General features: G+C 37.7%; 4 protein-coding genes across 5 annotated transcripts; 2 read left to right on the forward strand and 2 right to left on the reverse strand.

Moving 5' to 3' along the window:
• Positions 1–637: 637 nt before the first annotated feature.
• Positions 638–4,699, reverse strand: LOC107756069 (proto-oncogene c-Fos-like). Its single transcript, XM_016573040.1, has 5 exons — positions 4,672–4,699; positions 1,890–2,017; positions 1,437–1,673; positions 943–1,050; positions 638–863 (listed from the first exon to the last, which is right to left on the reverse strand). The coding sequence occupies exons 1-5, from the start codon at positions 4,697–4,699 to the stop codon at positions 726–728; spliced, it is 639 nt and encodes a 212-aa protein (XP_016428526.1). The 3' UTR covers positions 638–725.
• On the reverse strand, positions 4,606–6,080 carry tmem223 (transmembrane protein 223). The gene is made up of 2 exons (XM_016573057.1): positions 5,444–6,080; positions 4,606–5,365 (listed from the first exon to the last, which is right to left on the reverse strand). The coding sequence occupies exons 1-2, from the start codon at positions 5,901–5,903 to the stop codon at positions 5,067–5,069; spliced, it is 759 nt and encodes a 252-aa protein (XP_016428543.1). The 5' UTR covers positions 5,904–6,080; the 3' UTR covers positions 4,606–5,066.
• Positions 6,081–7,384: 1,304 nt separating this feature from the next.
• Positions 7,385–9,460, forward strand: ovol1b (ovo-like zinc finger 1b). Its single transcript, XM_016573058.1, has 4 exons — positions 7,385–7,607; positions 8,315–8,532; positions 8,633–8,870; positions 8,970–9,460. The coding sequence occupies exons 1-4, from the start codon at positions 7,508–7,510 to the stop codon at positions 9,272–9,274; spliced, it is 861 nt and encodes a 286-aa protein (XP_016428544.1). The 5' UTR covers positions 7,385–7,507; the 3' UTR covers positions 9,275–9,460.
• Positions 9,461–10,596: 1,136 nt separating this feature from the next.
• LOC107756134 (transmembrane protein 151B-like) lies at positions 10,597–18,873 on the forward strand. 2 transcript variants are annotated; one of them, XM_016573140.1, is made up of 2 exons: positions 10,597–11,202; positions 16,531–18,873. In XM_016573140.1, the coding sequence occupies exons 1-2, from the start codon at positions 11,143–11,145 to the stop codon at positions 18,154–18,156; spliced, it is 1,686 nt and encodes a 561-aa protein (XP_016428626.1). In that variant the 5' UTR covers positions 10,597–11,142; the 3' UTR covers positions 18,157–18,873. The 2 variants fall into 2 exon arrangements, with proteins under 2 accessions (XP_016428626.1, XP_016428627.1); XM_016573141.1 differs by having other exon boundaries at positions 16,534–18,873.
• The last annotated feature ends 4,780 nt before the right edge of the window (positions 18,874–23,653 follow it).

A 23,653-nucleotide genomic window follows, 5' to 3' on the forward strand; every position in this document is an offset into this window, starting at 1 on the left:
TTCTATTAGCTATATACAACTCTTTAAAAGTTTGGTGTCACAGTTTAAAAGAAATTAAGTTTTATGAAGCAGGACTGAACTGGCAGTAAAGATGTATTGTTTCAAAAATGTAATTTCAGATAAATGCTGTTTATTTAAATGTTCTGTTAATCCAAGAATGCTGAAATATATATATATCAATTTCCACAAAAATATTTTAAGTGGCACAACCCTTTTTCAACACTGATAATAAAATAAATGTTTCTTGAGGAACAATTTCTAAATGATTTCTGAAAAACGCTGAAGACTGGAGTAAACGGCTGCTGAAAATTCAACTTTGCGATCACAGGAATAATTATATTTTAAAATAAATTTAAAATAGAAAACAGTTCAATTGTAATGATATTTCAAAACATTGCTAATTTTACTGTACTTTTGAACAGCATATATACGTATATTAGCTCAATAATAAACATAATATATGGAGCTTACACTCAAACAAGGTCTACACCTGTTGCTACACCCTACAAACAATCATTAGATAGAGAAGCAACAACATTTGAATCTGTAGTTTATTATGAAAACAAGTGAAACAAATTGTACATGCAAGATAATAATTCTCAAGGTATCACTGAAATAGATTTTAACATTTCGCTTTCTTTAACAAATATACGCTTATTATGTTATATAATCCACAGCTGATCTGAACCAGCAGACTCAGCACTAAACATGACCAGCATCAGTAATTATTCTGGGTTTAGGTCATTTAACTTGCAGATGGGCATATGTGCCTCAAAAACCAACTCCAGCCTCTCTCTCTCCCTTTCAAGTGCAGCGATCTCTTCCTCCAGTTGAGTCTTCACATGTTCCAAATGATCCGTCTCCTGAAAGAGAAAGCACAAGCTCAGGACATACGGCTAATGGCTAAACATGGTCTATAACACAAATAAGTACTAATCTCACATTCTGTAACGTGTCTATAAGCATCCGACGACGGTCCCGACACCTGGCAGCTGCTATTCTGTTCCTTTCCCTGCGGATCCTTATCCTGTCAAGTTCCTCAGAGGACATCTATAAATGCCGAGAGGGTTTTAGCAAAGCAATTCCACATTTTATTTAACAACCAAGCTTCAGTCTAAAAGAGTGATGGTGCTGCCATCTTATGGCTGATATCAAGAAAACCTACACACAGCAGTTCTACCCAATTCCAAATATGCTGTTCCTGTTACTCATCCACTGGCACCAATGACAACATGATCCATCCTTCTGAGCCTGCGCTTTAAGATTCCCGCTCAAATACTACAGCGCTGACTCACTCCACATGCCCCATTGTGATTCAGGTGTGAGTCATTTCACTCGTTTACCATAAATGAAAGAATCACCGGAACCCCTCAAGTTTACTTTCACTATTTTCTGCATTCTAAACTCTGAAAATATCAGAAATTCCAATAACTTACATGTTTGTTAGCATGTCCTACTGAACTGTCCCCCACTGCTCCATTACAGGACGGGTCAGGACTGGAGCACTGCGACAAACAGGGGCAGTTGGGCATGGTGGTGGGTGTGAATGAGGAAAATGTTCCCAAGTTGGTCTCTGACTGGGAAAGTAGAGAGGACTGCAGAAGCCACTGAAGATCTGGACTAGATGTAATTACATCAAGATTTGGGCTGGATGTAGTGCCCTCAGTAAGATTCTGCAAAAATTAAATAACAAAAAATAATAGAATAAAAAATGTAACAATGGTTATAATTATACACATTTAGGCTCAATTATAAGTATTTTCATATTCAAAATAGCTAACAATTATTTCCTGTTCTATTGTATTTCTTCTAGATTTGGTTGATTTTAAGAATATATGACACTAAATATCTTAAAATATTAATAAATAAATAAATAAACAAATACGTACCGGACGCACGTGATGAGCCGCTGAGTTCTCCGGGTCCATCCATGCTGGAGAAATTTGGGAATCATGCATACGATAATACGATTCTCTTCCTTCATTATGATTCATTATGATCAAACCCGATCCGTATTCTTTGAGTTCATATTATTTCTGTTCGCTTAAACCCATCTCCCGTGTTGTTAATTGCAAAACAGGCCCACAAAGGCACAAATTCGGTAGCCAAAACTAGGATAAATCCATCAGAGCGAATGATGAAAAAATAAATCAAAACACGTGCTACAAGTTTTCTTAAAGTGTTTCAGCGCCTCCTCACACCCACTCTCTCTCTCCTCCCCATCTCTGGAGCATCTATCTTTTCCAATCTACCGCCTTTTCTCCTCTGTGGCCACTAATGTGTTTCTAATGTCTTTCAGTTATGAAGACCTTCTTGCCAACAGCGCCAAATAATTGTCACTGAAATGATATTCGCTAGGAAACGAAGTAAATATCCTAAATTTAGTCCTTGTTGTTTGAGAGCTACAGAAGCTTCCATAGCTCACACCCTTCACATGTTGAATTTCACTTACAGACATCTTTTGCCAAGTGACGTGTAGGTTTGAAATGTATGAATAAGCGAACCGTTGCGGAACTGGTAGAACATCCGTGAATCACTGCACTGGGTAGAGAACAGATACATGCCAATGTTTCATGGCGGGCTGGTCTGTACTGAATTCAAGAATACATTAAAATGAGGAAAAAAGACTTGAAAAAAAAATCTCTTTTTAATAACAATTATTTCAGTTTTTGTGCATCAGGCATACATATTCAATGATTAATGGAAAAAAAAAATAACTTTAGTAAGTTTATTTTAAAATGTTTATCGTTTGTCTGCCTATCTATATAACTTTTATCAACCAAATCAATTGTTTTTAGATCACTGTATCTGTGTGTCAGGGTCATCTATTTTTACAATATCACACATTTTTAGGCACATTTTGTTGGTCAATAGAGTAACCCTAAAAATGTCTTGAAACTACACTCTTAAAAATAAAGGTGCTTAAAAGGTTCTTCACAGCAATGCCATAGAAGAAATTTTTGGTTCCACAAAGAACCATTCAATTAAAGGTTCTTTAAAGAACCATCTCTTTCTTACCTTTTTATAATCTGAAGAACCTTCTTTCGCCACAAAGAACCTTTTGGGTCAATATCACTAGAGTGACTTTCAACACTCACAATACTCAAAAATGTTGGTTTTAATCTCCCATTCGCTTTATGTCATGTCATAAATAGTAGACACTCAAGTACTATTCCCACACCTATTGAACACACTGGATTATATAGATATGATTCAATTATTATTTAAAATATTATTGTAAAATATCAAGATGACAGGGTTGACCAGCACATAATGGGGTGGACACATAATGCAGAACACACAAAGCATGACAAAATATGACAATGAAACATTTATTCAACTTCGAAAAAAATAATATAAATAATAAAATTACAACCTCAATCCCATTGATATGTGTTTAGTTTAGTTTTTAGCAATATTAACTACAAATGAATGCTATGTCCACCCTGTCATGTGTATGTCCACTAGGTATATGCCGGTATCAAATTTTCATGTTGCGATTAATTGCTAATGCTTTTATCACGGTACTGTGACTTGCTAAATATTTAGTCTGGTTGTTGAAGACAATTTGGTATATTTAAACTTACATATTTTGAAAATACTGTATTCTAATCACTTCTGGCATATTTTATGCTGACAGGGTGGACATGTTAAGCTTTGGCAAAGAAGAAAAAAGAAAATTTGTCAGTTGAAAAGTCACCAACTTACCTCAGCCATTAAAATTCCCACCACTGAAGAGACAAAAAAAATCTGTTGTCCTGATGTCACTAAAGTGGATGGCCTTTTCTTAAAAGGGCGGATTCCCCAATACGACAGGGTGGACAAACCATTCAAGCAACATGGACAAACTCTTTTTTATTAAATAAAAATATCGTTTTTATTACCAAATGATCAATAGACTCAAATTGAGTAATCTCTTATTTAACAAAATATTAAGAGAACACATTTTTTTAAATTTTATGATTTGACAATATTCTACTATCATTCAAATTTAATGAACAGTGCATGACATAGCAAAATAACACGGACCCTCTTACACAAAACTAAAAAAAAATCTAGAAAATGTATCTAAATAGCCAAGTAATGCTTTTGTTATGAATAGCCTATAAAACCTTAGCCTAATATAACACACCATTTTAGTCATGTTTATGCTAAGTTATCATGGCAAATGAGTAGGACGCCAAAAGTCACCCTACAGTGATATTGACCCTTTTGTGAAAAGGAAAGGTTAAAGGTGTTAAAGGTTCTTTATGGAACCATTTAGACAAAAAAGGTTATTCTATGGCATGGTGAAGCACCTTTATTTTTAAGAGTGTAAGATAGATAGATAGATAGATAGACGAAGCAGAATTTGTAGGACTCATTTCTTATGCATCTCATTCTACGCCTCTATTGCTAATTCCAAAATGTCATTTCAGAGCTAGTCATTATTAGAGAGTGTGTCTCTCAACAGTGTTCACACATTAGAGCGTTTGTCATCCAATTAGTTTCAAGTATTTAACAGCCCCGTAGTATAATTTCAATTATACTAAACAAGAGCAAACAAGAACGTTTTAAGGACAAAACGCTTGAAATACAACATCTGAACAACGTCTTGAGGTGTGGTAACTTTAGTATAAGCGGAATAATTGACTCTACCCAGTTCTATCGAATTATTAGAAAATAACACACCTGAGGTGTAACGGTCATTCCACTTCATGTCGTGGCTGCATTACCACCTCGGGTGTGCATTACCTTCTAATACTTCAATGGCCCATCGTCAATTACTCCTTACTTAACTGAGTCAGACATCAATGCTGCTGAAAAAATGCAAAGACAGAACTATAATTTTATCTTAGTCAGACCCGTATGACTAAGCATGTGTCATAATTCAGATGGCAGAATGAGCTTGTCAGCACAAATCCCAGGTAAAAAGTTTTATTATGAACAGAAAAGTTTCACGGTTTATTCCTCTTTTAAATTCAGTGCCCCCCCCCACCACCACAAGGCAACATAAACCAAAACGAACAGCACATGTATGATACATCAACAGAGGACTGCAAACTCACAAGGGTATGTATGACATATTATAAGGGTCTGTAGGCCCCAACAGTAATGTCAAATAGTTTAGGGTTGTTTAGTGTCCCTTCTTTGTCCAAGAGGAAGTAGAACTTGTACCCTTTGATTTTAAGAGGGATAAATGAAGGTGATTCCTGTCTGTGTGCATGACAGGTCACTTGAGTCAAAGGCACAGTTAGATGGTGAGCTCTGAGAGGTCCCAGCGGTGACTGTGTAGATACTGTGACTTTTCCACCTCCCTTATGAAGAATTACACGACTCACAGAACGACGGCTGAACAATACTGCCAGGCCAACGATTCCTCCGCCTACAACAGAAAAATAATATTTAGAGAGCTGAAATACATAAAAATGCAATATTGTCAAAAAGCAGAGTTAAGGCTTACCAATAATTAGGCACCCAAGAGTGAATCCATACCTCCAGGCATTTGAACCAAGGTTCATATCAAAACTGAAAAGCCCTCCTAACTCAGTTCTGACCTTTTGAGGTTCACCACTATTTTTTCTTGTGTCTCGAAGACTTGTGAAAGCAAAGTGAGCCAGATATGCCCAGAAGATAAACTGGCCGCCACAAAATATGGCTAAAAGTCTGAAGAAACGCGTCCGGTCGTGTTCGAAGAGAATCACGTCCTTTGCGACGGCAGTAGACGTAAAGGTATAGGCATTCCTGACTGAATTAACGCGCAAGCAACGTAGTGGCTTCAAGATGCTTGTGATATAATTGACTTTAACGGACTGGGTCGCTGTAGACACGAGCGCTCTCGAAGACTGAATACCTGTCAGTCGATAAGCTGAAATAAATGTTCGACAGGACCTTAGACCGAACAATAAGCACTGAATACCCATGGTTTAACAAAACGAATACTTTTCAGTAATTCTCTGAAATACTGACATTTCAAACATGACACATATCTGTATATTTTGACACAATAATTGTATCTAACATGCTGAGCTATTTGAACGGCACCAGGTCGACGCCATGTTTGTGCTCTTTCAAACTACGGAAGCCTCATTTGTCCAATAGGTCCAGTTCACGTTTATCCGTTTTTCTAAAAGAGATCTTCCACTTCCATATATTCTACAGACAAACAACACTTATGTTTTCCAAAACTTTTTAAAAATTGTTTATTATTATTTATTAATACAATATTGAGAATTGTAAATATCTGGGCAAGCTTTAAAATTTTTCAAAAGTTTATACAACAGGCCTATTTTTAATTAGCTTATATGTTTATATAATAATATGTGTATGCAATTTATTTCTTACAAACTGTTGGCCAAGACAATGTTTTCCCCCATATAATAGCCTAGCTGTTACTTATCTAAGTGTTAAATGTTTCAAAATTGTTTTAATGATTAGCCTACATTTTGCCGAAAAGCTTAATGGGCTGTTTAATGCCAGGCTGTGACATGCTTCGCTATTTTTATTTTTATTTAATTTGTACATGAAGGTATGCCTGTACTGAAAGTGGCTTAAACCTACATATTCACTAGAGTAAAAAGAGTGACCCGGTCTCATGCAAAACTGCTTTCCTGCTATGTATTAAAATAAACCTTGTCTAAAAGTAGGCTACCTATATTCCCTTTTATCCACTGATGTAGCATCAACAAAGAGCACAGACACATTGTGTATGATCACTGTATTCATTTTCAGTGTACTTTAAAAACAGATAGAGATAAGAGGTGTGTTTGTGTTTTCATTGTGTGTGTGTGTGTGTGTGTGTGTGTGTGTGTTTGTGGGAGGGCTGTTCACTCTTATCAGATTTTTAAAACATTAACATGCTGCAAACTAATTTGCATACAAAGGTTTGATGTGAACTAAACGCATTACAGTATGGTTACAAAGTAAACTGTATTGTCTAAATGTAGCAACATGGAACGCACCAGTTCCTTGGTCCTCTTTCCATATTCCATATATATCCATATTTTAATAACTAACGGTGTCTTAAAACTTTAGTAGACTAATTTATGCGACAGGACACGCCTGCCCCCCTGCTGATGGCCTACTGTTACAGCAATACACCCAAACAACACACACCCACCTCCATACAGACAGACAGACAACATAGGCTACATAAACAAAGGAGCAGACCCACACCCTACAGAAAACCTGAAGACATGCTTCAAAAAATAATATAGCCTAGGCTAAATGGACTAACATTACATTACACTGTGTTAAACTAACACGAACATGTTAATATTTAAAACCGTTTACCTTTCTCATTAAGGTTACATTAACATTACTTTGAGAACCGGTTTTACCTGTAGGCCTAACTGCACTGCGCCGTTATATTTCTGCGCATGCGCAACCTCACCTGGCGGCTTCCTTGTTATAAGGAAAGCGATAGTTGAATTGTGGATAACTGTAGAATTGTAGGTTGCGAGAGGATCCGCTTAAAACATATCTAGGAACTTAAACGAAGATAAATCATTCGCTAGCGTTTTCGAAAATGCCTCGCGCATTCCTGGTCAAAAAAGTGAACATCGCTGCTGAAAAAAGAAGCTGGAGTGAGATTCCGGATTCCGCGCGAGGGGACGTTTACATACCTGGTGAGTGTCTCGATCGTGTTCGCGTGTCACTGCGTGCATGGGGAGTTAACAGAATTGAATACTTAATGCATAATTACTTTATTACATAATTAATTATTGGCCTATATTGACGATGGTTGTTGTTGGAAACAAATCACTTGACAAAGACTAAACTAAGAAAACTACTTTCTCGTTATATAAAATGTTATGGTAAGGTATTCTGAGTAAAATTGTTTTATACAGTTTTTTATTTTAAAATGTTTATAAATTACTTGATATTGTGGTAACTTGTGATGTTGCACTGATTACTTGCATTAAATTATTTTAAAGACTTCATACTTTAAATAATAATAATAAAAAACAGAACTTAATTCATGGAACTAAATGAGGAATTAAAAAAAGCGTACCTGAACACAGTGACCAGTCAAAATTTGTTGCTCTCTCTGCTCTGACTTAAAAACACATTCCCAAACATTCGTGATCTTTCTTCCTTACAAGATTTCAAAACCCACCTTAAAACATATCTTTTAATTTCTTGTTTCTCTGATCTCTGACTGTATGATCGGTTTCATGCCATGGATTTCATGTTTATCTGTATTCTGTTTTTCTGTCTGCTGTCATCTGTTCTGTTATTGTAAAGCGACCTTGAGTTTGCAGAGAGGCGCTATATAAAATATTATTATTATTATTATTAATAAAAATCTCTTTGCTCTTGCTGCTCCCTATAGAGTCCATTTTCCCACCATACGTGCATGAAGTCTCGGAGGGCAGCATTGCAGAGTACTCCTGCTTCACAACTGCACAAAAAAACAACACATTTCTACAGGTTCAATCACATGTGTTGTCTGCACAGCTGCCATCTTCTGCTGCACAGGGTCATCCTGATCACAAGCCAGAATGCCACATGAGGACCCAAAGACTGCCTTACTCACACTCAAAGATAAAGGTGAGACAGTTCTTTTGGTTTAAAACACATTTTAATGATTTTTTTTTTGTGTGTGTATGTGTGTCAAGAACATCTCTCTCCATTCTTCTCCCATTTTCAGATAACTACAGGTAATATGCCATCTCCAGTCATCCCAGATAATGCAAACAAATTAGCAGATATACCACCCGCTGCATCAGTGTTGTCCTGCCAGGTGTGCCAGAAGACATTCACTACAGCACGTATGCTGAAACGCCATGTGAAGTGCCATAGTGAAACAAAAAAGTACTCTTGTGAGCACTGTGGAAAAGGATTTAATGATGCTTTTGACTTGAAGAGGCATGTACGCACTCATACGGGTAAGTTTGCATTTAAATTAAAAAAGTACATTTACATGCTTAAATATGCAAGTTTGTATATTTTCATCTCTAACTTTCCTCTCAACTTACAATATACAGGTGTGAGACCCTATAAGTGCACTTTGTGTGTTAAAGCTTTCACTCAGCGCTGCTCCTTAGAATCTCACCTGAGGAAGATCCATGCTGTTACTCAACAATATGCCTACAAAGAGCGTAGGGACAAACTATATGTGTGTGAGGAGTGTGGCTTGACTGCACAGACACGGAACGGTCTGCAGAATCATCTTCTAGCTGAACATGCACAGAGACTCATAATGACAAAAAGCAACCATAAACTGACAGGTTACACATCTGGAGGCAACACATCACCGTGTTCACTCGAAACCCCCCACATAAAGTGCTGAAGAAAAAAATAGAGGACCTAGTTATTGATGAATTATGATTAATCATTTTCTTCCACTCTACATGCACTTTTGTAAGTCAGTAATTCTAGGCAGAATTACTGCTTATCTGCTTATCCCTTATAGAATTATTGGAATTAGGAAAATTATTTGAATGTATTGTATCGAATATGCTCAAGCGTATGAAAGTCATTGTACACACAAAAATAAAATTCTGGTATGTTTTTGTTTGTTTTGAACATATTCTCTTGTGAAAGTGAAGTTGCCTACATTTTAGCTTACTTAAAAAATACTTATTATCAAGTATACTTTAAACCGCATGTAATATTTTTGGAGACTTAATTGCATGTTATTTGTAATGTATTGTAATTTAAATTTATAGGCCTTATTAAATTCAAATAGTTGAACTTAAGAGAGCTTTTTTGTCTGCACATACTTATATAGGACTTATGTACATCTTTATGTGTCATTTCATAAAATGTATTATTATTGATTTTTAAACTAGAAATAGTCTACTTTAATGTAATTTCTATTAAAAATTTATTTAAATATATTTGTAATTATAACGTTACAATTTAGTAGCTACATTTAAAATAGTCTATTACATTAAATGTACACTCTAAAAAATGTGGGGTTGTTTCAACCCAACTTTGGGTCAAATATGGACTAACCCAGCTGTTGGGTTACATTTTTTAATTACATTTTTAACCCAAAAGTTGGGTTAGTCCATATTTGACCCAAAGTTGGGTTGAAACAACCCCACATTTTTTAGAGTGTAGGCTATAATAACAGTATACAGTTAAATATGTTACATGTACACATCAAAATAAGTGTATTTATTAAAACAGTCAAATTCTAGTCAAAATAATAGTCAAAAATAATTAAACGTTTTACTTTACAGTAAATCCCTATTATTAAAAAGTGTTCTTAAATAGTCACAATCGTGTATGCTCTTTAAGTAAAAGTGGTATTTTATAGCTTATAATTAATAGTCTGTTAAACTATCTGCAAAGGTTTTTATATAGGCTGCTTAAGATTTGAAGTAGGCCTTCACTGTTAGTGCACATTCAATAAGACAAGGGTTGCCCGTTTGTCTTTAGTTAATAGCCTACTGCAGCTTTAAACTTGTAGATAGGCCTATATATAAAAACGATGTATTACTATTAAATAAGCTAGGCTAAACGAAAACTAAACCACTAATAGGACCTAAATTTAAAACCATAGGCTTGCACACGCTGTCAGCGGGCTGGTACGAACTGGCCAATTATTAGGATTTGAAGGCGCGTTTAAGGATGACGTCAGAGTGAAGTCCGCAAGGAGACCGTTCAGGTGAAAGGAGGTTGAGGTGGAAAATACGAGATGCTCGGGAAGGAGAGTCTGAGGATTCCGTCATTTCATCATTTCGAGTTAAATTAAAACGTAGAGAGAATATAATCAAAGATTAATCTCGCCGCCACTGATTACGACACACGGTGATCGGCAGCCTTCGACAGAGCGGCTGTGCATCGCGAGGCGCGAATATGATGCGCGCGCTGCTGTCCAGCCATCGCTCCGTCTCGAGCTTGCGATGCTTTTGTCACACAGACTGAGGGGAAATCAAGCGCAACAGTTACCCGTTATTCTTGATCCTTGACCGGACTAGAATCCAGAAGAATCGCTACTGGGATAAGGTGATAACCTCTGTAAGATACGAAAGGGAACGGACGCCTCTTTTGGGGATGCTCTTTTGTACTGAACGTCGCCACCATAGAAACGTGGTGGCACTCGCCGCTGATGGGGTGAACTAGGTTACGGAGAGGTCCTGACGGTGGACCGCAGCGCTATTTTTCATCCTGGACTGTGTGTGCCGTCATAATACATGTTAGTGAAAAATGCAAGGCGTGACTGTGACGGGAGAAGCGCCCACATTGAATGGGGGCGGAAGGGAGGAGGTAAGGCGTGAAAATGTTGGTAAATAAAACCACGAGTTCTTTCTTGATGTATTGCATGTCTTCTGAATATGTAGAAGGTGAAATGCGATGAAAAGAAAATATCGTAGACATGTGTCTGTGTGTGTGTATATATATATATATATATATATATATATTATAGCCTACGTTTTATATTTTATAGATATTTTGCTACACAGTTCTGTTGCATGCATTATGAAATCATTAATACTAGGACAATATATATATATATATATATATATATATATATATTATAGCCTACGTTTTATATTTTATAGATATTTTGCTACACAGTTCTGTTGCATGCATTATGAAATCATTAATACTAGGACAAAATCAGAAATAATACATAATTTTTTAGTTCTCTTGCCTGTAGGCAACAGTGTGCAAGAATGAAAGGAAATGAATCAAAAGGTTTTATTGAGGCTATAGTGCGAGTGATTGCTATTCATTTTTACTGATGTCAGAATAAAATATGTTTAAATAAAAATGTTATTACACTGCACATTATCACACTATGTGACAATCTAATAAAATTAGCTTATTTAGGAGCCTAAATTCCTTTATTTTAATTAGATGTTAAATATTAAGGATAGGCCTATACACAAATACAAAAAAAAACTAAACATCTAAACACAGATGAGCTGTATCTACAATCAATAACCAATGATGCTTCTAGTTAACAGACTTTCATTACATGCAAATAATTTATATGACTCTTACTACCAAATGCGGTGTGATCAAGCAAAAGCTTTTTTTTGTTTATTCAAAGTCACCTTCATATTTATCTATTTTATTACCATTATAAATGCGGTTGCAAAGTAAAGAAAATTGGTACAGCAGAGAGCTAATCACATTAAGAAAATATTATTTTGAAATACTCCCTTATGTGAAATCATGCTGTGCATTAACACTGCATTGCTTAGTGCATTAAAAAAAGGTGGTAGGATATTTTTTTGAGACTTACCAGTATTTGCTTAAGACATTTGACTTTGTTTAATCTGGATTGGAATTGCCTGTTTATTAAGGGGAGGGGCCTGTAACCTGTCTATATGCTATGTCACCAATAGGAACGATGAAAGCTAGTAGATGAGAATGCACCCCCCATTATTTCCGTTTCTCTATTTTGCCAGATCTGTAATAGAAAGAATGATATCATGCATCTAAAACAGAGAGGATTGGCTAAATACGTTCATATAGCTATTTGCCTTCTGTTTGTTATAAAAAATGACATTTTCAGAGAAACCAATCTGCAAATTGCTTACTTATATGAAGTTAGATAGAAGAAAATATTTTAAAAGTAAAAAACTACATCACCTTAAATGTGTGCATTGAAATCTAGGTTTTCTTTGCACTCAGATTTTCTCACTTTGACTTTTCCCATCTGGCTCACAACGTTTATCTTAGATAACTGGAGGTCAGGTCTCAGTGGAGGCGTTCATTATTTTCTGGACAGTTATTCATCCAGTGTGAAGTTCATTAAAGAAAATCCAATAATTAACACACACACTTTTCTGACAGCACACACAGTGCCTTGCATTACTTTAAATGTATTCTTTGTGACAGTACAAGCCTTCTCTCTATTCTTTCTCTCACTCACACCCTCAGTTGCTGAGTTTACCCCCCATATACTGTTACAGACCGATCGATAGGCTGAGAGACAGTGGGGGATGGGAAGTTTTTGTAATCATTTTTGAGTTTTCATAATGTTTGTGCTACATTGTCACATACAAACGTATCAATAATTTTAGCTGCAGCTATTTCTGTTTAGTGACAGCTCTCAGTTTACAATGTCTGTCTTTCAGCTGTTCTCTGCTTCGTACAGGGCAGTGTCTCTGCCAATGAGTCTTTATGCTTCGTTCGTGTTGCTTTGTGGATTAACGCATCTCAGTGAGCACTCGCCTGGTCAAATAGAAATAGATGTATATGCTGACAAGGCAATTAAGACTTTAAGAGGGCACTCAGACCTTCCTGTTTTAATTTTTGAGTATCCCTTTCTCCTCTGCTATTTACCATCGTTAGTATATCCACACGCCTCTAACTCATAACTAGTCTCTCTCGTGTACTAGCTATGCACTGATTAGTGTGCTCTGTAGCCCAAACACTGATGCATTTCACTCTCAATATCATTTGTTCAGACTGAATATTTTATAAGTCCAGTGTCCTTCATCTCAAAATATTGCACTCACAAATAGAAATGAAAGGAAAGCCTCTAGCAGAGATGGGAATCGTAAAGATATTAGTATTAGTACCATTTAAGGTACTAATATGCTCCCTTTAGGAGTAAAAAAAAATCTAAAACTGTACCTACTGAAAAGGTATTGTCCCAGTGACATATTTTGTACTTTTTTTCTGAGAGTGTGGGGTGTGAGCAGATCATACAAAAATGTACGAATAATGTAAAAACCTAATAAAACCTGAATATGAACAGTATTATATATATTCAATATGAATATGATTGTTTCTCGGTTCCCAACTTAGGTTTTATGCACAACCAGCAAGTAAACTGAGTGAAAACAAACAGCCACTTGCTTTTACTGTCTTATCCCCTTTCCCAAGAGGGCAAATAATGTATTGACTCATACACACTTGCAGGAAAACACTTACACTTGGGCTTGATTTTATTATTTTATTATTATTGCCTCTCATGTAAAAAGCATTCAAATACACATGATCATATGACTGCAGACATTCTCAGGGCATCTAAATAATTTAACCTATTAGAGTGGCTCTGAGCAAACTTTATCCACTATTTATACATCACTGCCATGCAAGTGTCCTAATCACAGCCTCCAGTATTGAATCTCACTGAATATCATTCACATCTCTTAGGACACATTTTCTTGTGGTACCAACACTAGCTTCTCACCCTCCCACAACTGCACGTCTCTGAGATGCTGTGCAGTGAAAGCATCTAGTAGTGAATAAATAATTCATTTGTGATAAGGTTGCATATTTTATTGAAATTTGAAGGAGTAATGATACTTTGTAACCCAAAATTTACAGACATACAAACCTATATGTGTGTATATATGGGAATATTATTTTTATATAATATGCTGTATTATCATGTTTCATGGCTCAAGTCGCCATTATTAAAAACATGCATAGATATCAGCTTGTGCACATGGTAAAGCTCACTGCAGGCCCTAATGGATTCTATCTCTCCCATCCCAGTTTGCTCTCTTGTCCTTGTAAAAGAAACAATTAAACTTCTGCCAAGAGGAGCGCAGCCTCCATGCCATTTTTGGGCTGCAGCCTGCTTTTAGTGCTGCAGTTTCCCACAGCAAGGGCATTGCTCGTACTATTAGCTGATTTATGTGTGTAAGTATCTGTGTGTGTATTAGAGAGTGTGTATGTGATGTTGCTAAAGAAGAGACAGCAGGGAAAAAGGACAAAGAAAGGACGAAAAAATAAAATACTGCAGACCAACCGTAGAAAACCTAATCTTTTTGTGCCATGCCTTTCAGAGAAACTGTATGGTTTGTTTTTTCTCCCTCCTGCTAGTTTGGAACCAGTTCATCTTTTGCACATATGGCCACAATACCAAAAGCCGCCACTGGGGTCAGAGTAGGCAGTAGAGATCCATATGCATTTAGTTGAGATGATGCACTCAATGATGTCTAAAAGCATCTAGACTTCCCCTCCACAGTCATACAGAGCGTTTTAAAAGGAGACATGGTTTGGGTTACGAGCAGCCAGGAAATGTATTCAGCCCTCAGGAGAATGATCTATGAATGATCTATTACCGAGTTCTCTGCTGCATGTCAGAGTGGATATATAGCAGGCTGTGATTCACTCAGCTGTGCATGTTGTAATACAAATGAAATATACTAGTTCCCTGAATCATCTAAAACAGGGGTTCAACCTAGAGTTCGGGGACCCCCATGAGGCTGCAAAGGAGTCCTAGAGGGTCTGTAGAAAAAATATGATAGAAAATAAGTGTTAAAGGGCACCTATTATGCCCCTTTTTACAAGATGTAATATAAGTCTCAGGTGTCCCCAGAATGTGTCTGTGAAGTTTCAACTCAAAATACCACACAGATCGTTTATTATATCATTTTGAAAATGCTGTGTGTGGAATGTGGAAGCAGAAACACGCTGTGGTCATGCATGTGTCTTTAAATGCAATTGAGCTGCTGTTCCCCGTCTCCTTTTCCAGAATAGGGCTGTGCCTTCACAGCTTGTACGTCAGATACTCTGCTAAAAAACATCTGTTTGGTTTTGATTATGATGTCTATCACGCTGAAATCATGAGCTTTAAAGCCATATCAGTTTAAATTTCTGATATACGGTTTTCTGAGCACACACATCTGAAGCACGCACACAGAAAGTGGCTGTCACACGGCATGTGAGCCTTAAACTAAGTTCTCTTTCATGGCTTATTGCGCTTAAACTGTCAAATACATGCACGTTAAGTTACAAAAACACAGTCGGTTATGTCTGTGAAGGTTAACAGCTGGGAAAGAAATTGCATGTTTATTTGAGATCTGTGTATTAACTGACAGCAGCATAATATACACTACCAATACTGCTGTCTCCGCTGTTAATGTGATCCAAACAATAAAATAAAAGCAGAAAATCACTCACTACTCTGTACTGAATAACGTCTATAGCTTTAATTAGAAGACTTTTCTTACTTGAATGCTGCTTTTAAAAGCTCTAGTGTGAAGGGCAGGGCCTCTGCTAATACAGCAGTGTCCGTCAACAGTCGTGGGTGGGGCTTGTAAAATGTGATGTCATATTTTATGGATTCTGCGAATGCGAACGGCTTATTCTGAGACACCACTTATGATTTATTGGGATTAAAAAAAAGGAGCGGGTGGATTTTTATCATTATAGGGTGGTTGTGTACACACACTGCCAACACATTTATGTTCAAACAACATGTAAAAGAGAATTTTGCATAATAGGTGCCCTTTAAATTCTTTACAAATGTAAAAGTAATGCATTATATGCATTCTGCTTTCTCAAGACTGCTGTGAAATCATGAGTTTAATAGGTACATATATATTTTCATAATTTCTTGTTGTTCTTGTACAATGTTGTATGTTGTATGCATTTCTGCCGGAACTAATTTTTACATTTTGTTTCTTCCTTCCTTTCTTTCCCTCCTGTTCTCCCCCAACCATGCTGCCCTCTGCTTTCTTTTGGCTTTGGCATCAACTCACTCCCATTCTGTCCAATAACCTCCAATTCATCTGTTATTGAACCCTGCCCCATTCAATTTCTAATCCATCTGCACTACCCTCTGTTCTCTGGTCTTCCTATACTTCCATCCACATCCGGTCTCCCTCCTCCCACCTATAGCAGCGTCCCCTCAAGCAGTCCCTGAGTGGCTCACTGTGCAGAGAGTCCCACTGGAAGTGCCTGCTGCTTACCTTGCTCATGTACGGCTGCTTTGGCACGCTAGGCTGGTGCTCCCTATACCGCATCACCGTAATTACTTTTGATGACCAAGCCTACTTCTACAAAGGCAATGCACGACTCTACCACGACAGCCCGTGTTCCAACGGCTACGTCTATATACCTGTAGCCTTCCTGGCCATGCTGTACATCGTCTACTTGGTGGAGTGCTGGCACTGCTATTCTAAAACAGCTAACCTTGCTAAGGTGGAAATCAGTGAGGTGTATGACAGGATACAGCGGTTGCAACAAGCCACACCCTGCATCTGGTGGAAGGCCATCAGCTACCATTACGTACGACGTACCAGACAGGTGACTCGCTACCGAAACGGAGACGCCTATACGACTACACAGGTGTACCATGAACGGGTCAACACGCACACAGCGAGCGCCGAGTTTGATTACTCACATCTCGGTGTCAAAGACGTTTCGAAAGAGCTGCAGGGCCTGTTGGAACATCCTGTCACTCGCTTGCGCTTCACCAAGTGCTTCAGCTTCGCCAGCGCCCGCGCCGAGACCGCCTACCTCACGCAGCGAGCACGCTTCTTTGGGGACAATGAGGGCCTGGACGACTATATGGAAGCACGGGAGGGCATGCACCTTAAAAATGTCGACTTCCGGGAACACATGCTGGCCTTCCCCAACCCATTGCGACCGCCCTGGTACACCAGACGCTGGGTGTACTGGCTGGCCTCGGCTTTCCTGCTATCATGGCCTCTTCGTGTGATTGCAGAGTACCGTACTGCATACGTCCACTACCATGTCGAGAAACTGTTCGGAGAGAACGAGGATGCAAATGACAATGATAATACGGAGGCGGGAAATTACGGTATGGGCTTCGAGCATGGCACTGGGGGTCCCACTCTGCGCGTCATATCGCGGGTCAACACGGTGGATATGACCGAACTTGAATGGCACATTCGCTGTAACCAGCAGATGGTGCCTAGCTACTCCGAGGCCTTGCTTATGGATTTGGATATGAATACCAACACACCGTTATCAGTTGCAATGGCTGCACGTGTGCGACGCAATTCTAGCTACTTCCTTCAGAGCTGCCCCAGGTGCCGGCGCTCAACAAGCAGCTCTTCGCTCCCTTCCTGGTTTAGAGGGAATATGGCTGCGGGGACAAACTCATTCCCCATTAGACCTGGTGGTAGGCTTTCTCTTAGTCGCAGCGGTTTCTCTCTTGGCCGGTTGCATACCGCAAGAAGCCGCCATCCCTGCCTGTTTCACTCGAGAAGCCTCGGAGGTGGTATGGGCAGCCGTGTAGAAGAGGGTGGTGGGGGTTTTCTTGGTCTTGGGTTTAGAGTGCCAGATGAGGAGAGGAGGGGTGTATTAGAGAGTGAGGGGCTAGAAGACGACGACGTAGAGGAGACAGGGCAGGAACAAGTGGAGGAGAGAGAGAACGGAGAGGCCAGGGAGGATGAGAGAGACAGGCCACCCACTTACCAAGATGCTCTTTACTTTCCGGTGTTAATCATTCACGGGGAAGAGAGCTGTCATGGGGGGCATGGCATTGACACGGGTTAAAAGAACCAATATGATGTAAAGAATGATTGAAGTGGCTTTTGAAAAGTAGAGGCAGATTGACATCTGGGTGCAGATGGGAGACAGGGAGACCGAGAAGTCGAGGAAGAGCAGGGAATTTTGACCAGAACCAGGATAGAAAAGTTGAAGAGACTGATCTCTGTCTCTGTGTAACACTGAAAAACAATTTGTTCATGAATGTGTAGAATGTTGTAGGGATTGAAATGAAAATAATATACATCGGTCATGTCATATCCAAGTCGACTCACTTGATACGAGCTGACCCTAAATATATATATATATATATGTAGTACATACCTAGTAGAACATACTGATAGGCATGGAACATCAGTGTCCTATATCGATCTTAATGTCCTATTATTGAAATCTCTGGCATATCATGTCCATAACAAACTAAAAGATCAGCGTGTCCTCCTTTTGACCATGGAAGTAATGTACTATACATGAAAAGCTTGGCGTCTGCAACCTGCTTTTAACATTGCGAAGCAGTTTTTGCGACTCCACATTAACGTGAAAAAGCCCATGCTGGTGTAGTTTTGTAAATCCATGCGTCGACAACATACAAGTAGCTTACGGAAAAAGGGACTGAGATGTGAACTGCATTTACTGAAGTTCTAAATAGAGATTAGAAAGAAACAAGAATAAAAATTCTACTAAGGTAGAGCTGATGAAAAAAACAAAAACAAATGGTCCTCAGGGGGAAAAGTTTTTAAAAATGTGAAAAAATTAAATAATACTAGACCTAATAAAAAGGGATGGTAAAAGATCAATGAGTGAATGTAGGCTGGTGAATTGTAATCCCTCACTGTTTGACACTGTGCTTTAATCCACCGTCCTGGCTAATGACTTCTTTTAATCTCCTGTTCTTTTTAATTGCCTGGTAGAAGCACGGTGCTTATGACTTCACTTATCTCTGCCTTAGAGGTTTCTTATGTCAGCCTCATGTCTACTGCAGCCAATTGAAAGTAGATCTGTTCAGCAGCAACTCAATGTATTCCTTTTTATTCTCCTGCATACATTCGTTTTTCTATCATGGTGGGGAGTTTCCATCGACTTCTATTGTTTTTATACTGAGCTAATGATATTTTCTATCCCCTGGCCTTAAACCTAACCCGCACAGAAATGTTTTTGCATATTTAGATTTTCATTACCACATAATTTAGTGTGTTTATAAAACCATTGTCCTTGATTTGTTGGGACATCCATCCATCCATTTGTAGGCCTCCACATTCCTTCCTTCCTAGACTGTTAGAATGGTTAAAGTTATTGGATTAAGCTTGTTTCAGTTTAATACAACTATTGTTAAGAGAAAAAATAGAGAACACACAATACAAAGTAGTGCAACAGTCCACCGTCCCATGTATTCACATCGGTGGTATACACTTAGAAGAGCAAACAAGCATAAAAATATAAGTGTAGGTCAGTGCAAGCACAATGGAAACACTGAAGAAACTAATGTATGAACACAGCCTTGCACAAGGAGAGGATATTAATAAAAAAAGGTAAAGTCCAAAGCACACACTAAGAGCATCCCTGTATTGTTTGCAGGATTTCTACTTACCAAATTATTGCTAATACTTCAACAAGCACAAGCATATCTGTCAGTGATGAGGAAATGATTACAGTGGCCATGACCATGATGCTCTTATTAATAAAGTCAATCCATTAACAATGTGTTCATTGACTGCTTTATTATTATTATTATTCATGTATTTTACTAAAACTGCTGTATTATTATTATTAATTTGTTAAAAAACGTATTTACCTAAATTGCAGGTATATTAAGAGACGTCCTTAATCATCACAACAAGCAAGTGTATGCAATATTAACTCACATTGTACAGTGTTCAGATGTTTTATAGAGTTTTGATAGAACCTGAAAGTCATAGATGCATCGTTTGACTTTGAATGATCCTTTAGTATTAATTAATAATGCTGTGAAATTCTGGATTTAGTCTCAGTAACTCTAGGCTAATGACCCAAAGTTGTTTTTAGGGTTGGATCAATGCAGACTTGGCAAACACCTCTGCTCTTGTTGGAGACATGTTTAATATGAACAGTGAAATTATGTATATTCTATCATTACATCATTGAATGCATAATAATTTTGCATTTTCGGACAATGAGCTTTGAATTTCTTGGAATGTTCACTGTGGGTGAGCAAATATGCTTAATGTGTGGCCAGTGGTCTCACCACGTGCTACACTACCCAGGCTCAAATGTTTGGCCAATGGCTCCACCTAGCGGTGGTTTTACAATGAAGCCTTGGGACGTTTGAGTATTATCATGAGGAAAAGTACAAAATGTTGTAAAACTGAATATATGTCTAAATGAAATTATAATTTATTGCAATCTTACTTCTTAACATGCATGGAATGTCAGGAATCTTGCAGGGAAGTACCTTGCAAGCAAGGCATGTCGTCCTCCCCTCCTCTCCCTCTCTCGTTCATAATCTGTGTTTGAAGGACAGGGCAGCAGTTTCCTCATTGCTGCTGACAAATAATAGAGGAAGAGAGTGACTGTGCGCTGCAGAAAAGGACACACACCAGACCTGGTAAGCATCGAAACCATGCATTCAACAAATATTCAGAGTAGAATGAAAATACTCAATTATAGATTGAAATTTTAAATATGTACATAGGATTGTCTGATTCAGTAAACTCTAATTCCAAGACAGTGGAATCTTGCTGTTAATAATGCATTTCCAATGAGCACTGCATTCTACTGCAATTGGTAGCTTTCAAAATACAGCGGCTGCAATGTTTAATTTATTTCACTGTTGAACATGTCCTTATATAAGTTATAAGAGAAGTGAAGTAACAGTGGCGCTAAAATAAGCTTTTCACTCAGCAGCTTGTTACCTCCTTTGAGCCTGATGATTCAAACTAGTGCTGCCATCAGAGATTTAGGTCACAGAGAGACACAGCACGTTGCCCTAGTGACAATTATGAGAACCACCTTTTCAAATAGGCCTACCCATTTCCTTAAATAACATCTCTAGGGTTTACAGAGAATGGTCTAATAAATATAAAATATCCAATGAGCAGCAAAAATGCCTTGTTGATGCCAGAGGAGAATGGCCAGACTGGTTTGAGCTCATAGAAAGGCAAGATGGTAGGGGCAGAATTTGGTGTAAACAATATGAAAGCATGGATCCATGGTTGAGGCTGCTGCTGGCGGTGTAACCTCTTAAACCAGTTGAGCATCATTTAAAAGTGCCCAACTTGTGATGGCTCCTTCCAGGAGGACAACACACCATGTCACAAAGCTCAAATCATCTCAAACCGGTTTCTTTCTTGAACATGACAATGAGTTCACTATAATTAAATGGCCTCCACAGTTACCAGATCTCAATCCAACAGAGCACCTTTGGGATGTGGTGGAACATGAGATTCACATTTGTGACCCTGGACCACAAAACCAGTCATAAGGGTACATTTTTTAAAATAGAGATTTACACATCATCTGAAAGCTGAATAAATAAGCTTTCCATTGATGTATGGAGGGTGCAAAAAAAATCAAAATATTGAGAAAATCGCCTTTAAAGTTGTCCGAATGAAATCCTTAGCAATATAGTACTATAATCAAAAATTAAGTTTTGATATATTTATGGTAGGAAATGTACAACATATCTTCTTTTTTAAAATAGAGATTTACACATCATCTGAAAGCTGAATAAATAAGCTTTCCATTGATGTATGGAGGGTGCAAAAAAAATCAAAATATTGAGAAAATCGCCTTTAAAGTTGTCCGAATGAAATCCTTAGCAATATAGTACTATAATCAAAAATTAAGTTTTGATATATTTATGGTAGGAAATGTACAACATATCTTCAGAACATGATCTTTACTTAATATACAAATGATTTTTGGCATTAAAGAAAAATCTATAATTGTTGGCCTTTGCTACAAATATACCCCAGCAACTTAATTAAAGGGGTCATATGATGCGATTTCAAGTTTTCCTTTCTCTTTGGATGTGCAGCTGACAAATCTGCAATATCTGCATGCCCAGGTTAAAAAAAGTACACTTCCATAATGTACTTAAAGTGCTCTATTTCCGCGCACTAATTTTGTACTTAATATACTAAAAATGATTCTTTAGTACTTCTTAAGATAAACATAAGATCAACTAAGTGTACTCAACCCTGCTATTTTGGGACACCATGAATATGAACTAAAATGTGCTTTTAACATACTATCTTTGTATTTAAAAAATGTATTTATTTACCACTTGTAGTACACTTGAATCCATCTTTGTACAGTATATTAGGTACAAAAGTATTGCTTGAAAATAGAGCACTTTAAGTACATTATGGAAGTGTACTTTTTTTTTAACCTGGGTGATGCTATCATGTCAATATGGTAAAAATCTCTGAGGAACATTTCTAGCACCTTGTTGAATCTATGCCACAAATAAATAAGGCAGATCAAAAGTCAAACCTGGTACCTAACAAAGTGGCCTACGGTCAACATGTTCAATGTACTGCATTTTTTTCTTGTAAATATATATTGAATTTGGCAACGTACATTTTCAATCAATCAATCAATCAATCAATCAATCAATCAAAAACACAAATTAATGACATTTAAAACATGTGACAACTTGCCTGAACCTGACATTCATATTAAATACCTTTGTCCTGAGCACATAGTTCAACTTTTCACCTTCAAATATATAGTTGTTTTATTGTGTTCAATTGTTTACCCAACAGCCATAGCAAAAACATGATATTCACAAAAATTATGTTATTTACATGAATAACTCACAAAAATATTGTCATTATTTAAAAGGGTTTTTGAAATGGGTGTTTGAAAGTCAATGTAAAAAAAACTTCTTTCGATAAAACAAACGTGTAATTTGATTTGACTCCAAATTTAGTTAGTAAAATATAGTCCCATATAGGCTATCAGTATTAATAATCATTATAATTTTATTTTTGGTTGATAATTTTTTCTTCCTCTACAATCCAACTGGACTGTGTGTGGAGCAGCTGTGAAGTGAAGAACAACAGGATGTCGAAGGACCAGCTGGACTCAGTGGTGAGCCACGCGGAGGGCTTGCTCTCATTGGCCGCTCAGCTGCACGCGCAGTGTCAGGAGGAGAGCGCGCAGATGGCCGCTCTCGCCGAGCAGCTGAGAGAGGAGAGCGAGAGTCTCCTCAGCCAAAGCGACGTGCTTCAACAGGACATGGCTGAGATGTGCAAAGCACTGGAAGCTCTGATGGACACTAAGGTGGCGTTTGAAGCCAAAGAGAGGCAGGCTCGCAAACTAAGTAAGCAGCTCTAAAACAATGGAGGAAGTAGCTTGTCCTGCCACATAAATTCATGAAATTGGCATTGACAGTAAAAAATAGTGGTCTGCTAATTCACAATTTTAAATGTGATGTGGAATTTCTTTTTTAAAGGGGTCATATGATGCGATTAAAATTTTTCCTTTCTCTTTGAAGTGATACAAGCTCTTGGTGCATAAAGAAGAT

This window comes from Sinocyclocheilus rhinocerous, unplaced genomic scaffold (assembly GCF_001515625.1).
Source record: "Sinocyclocheilus rhinocerous isolate Xijiao unplaced genomic scaffold, SAMN03320098_v1.1 scaffold682, whole genome shotgun sequence".
In the NCBI taxonomy this organism is placed as follows: Eukaryota; Metazoa; Chordata; class Actinopteri; order Cypriniformes; family Cyprinidae; genus Sinocyclocheilus; species Sinocyclocheilus rhinocerous.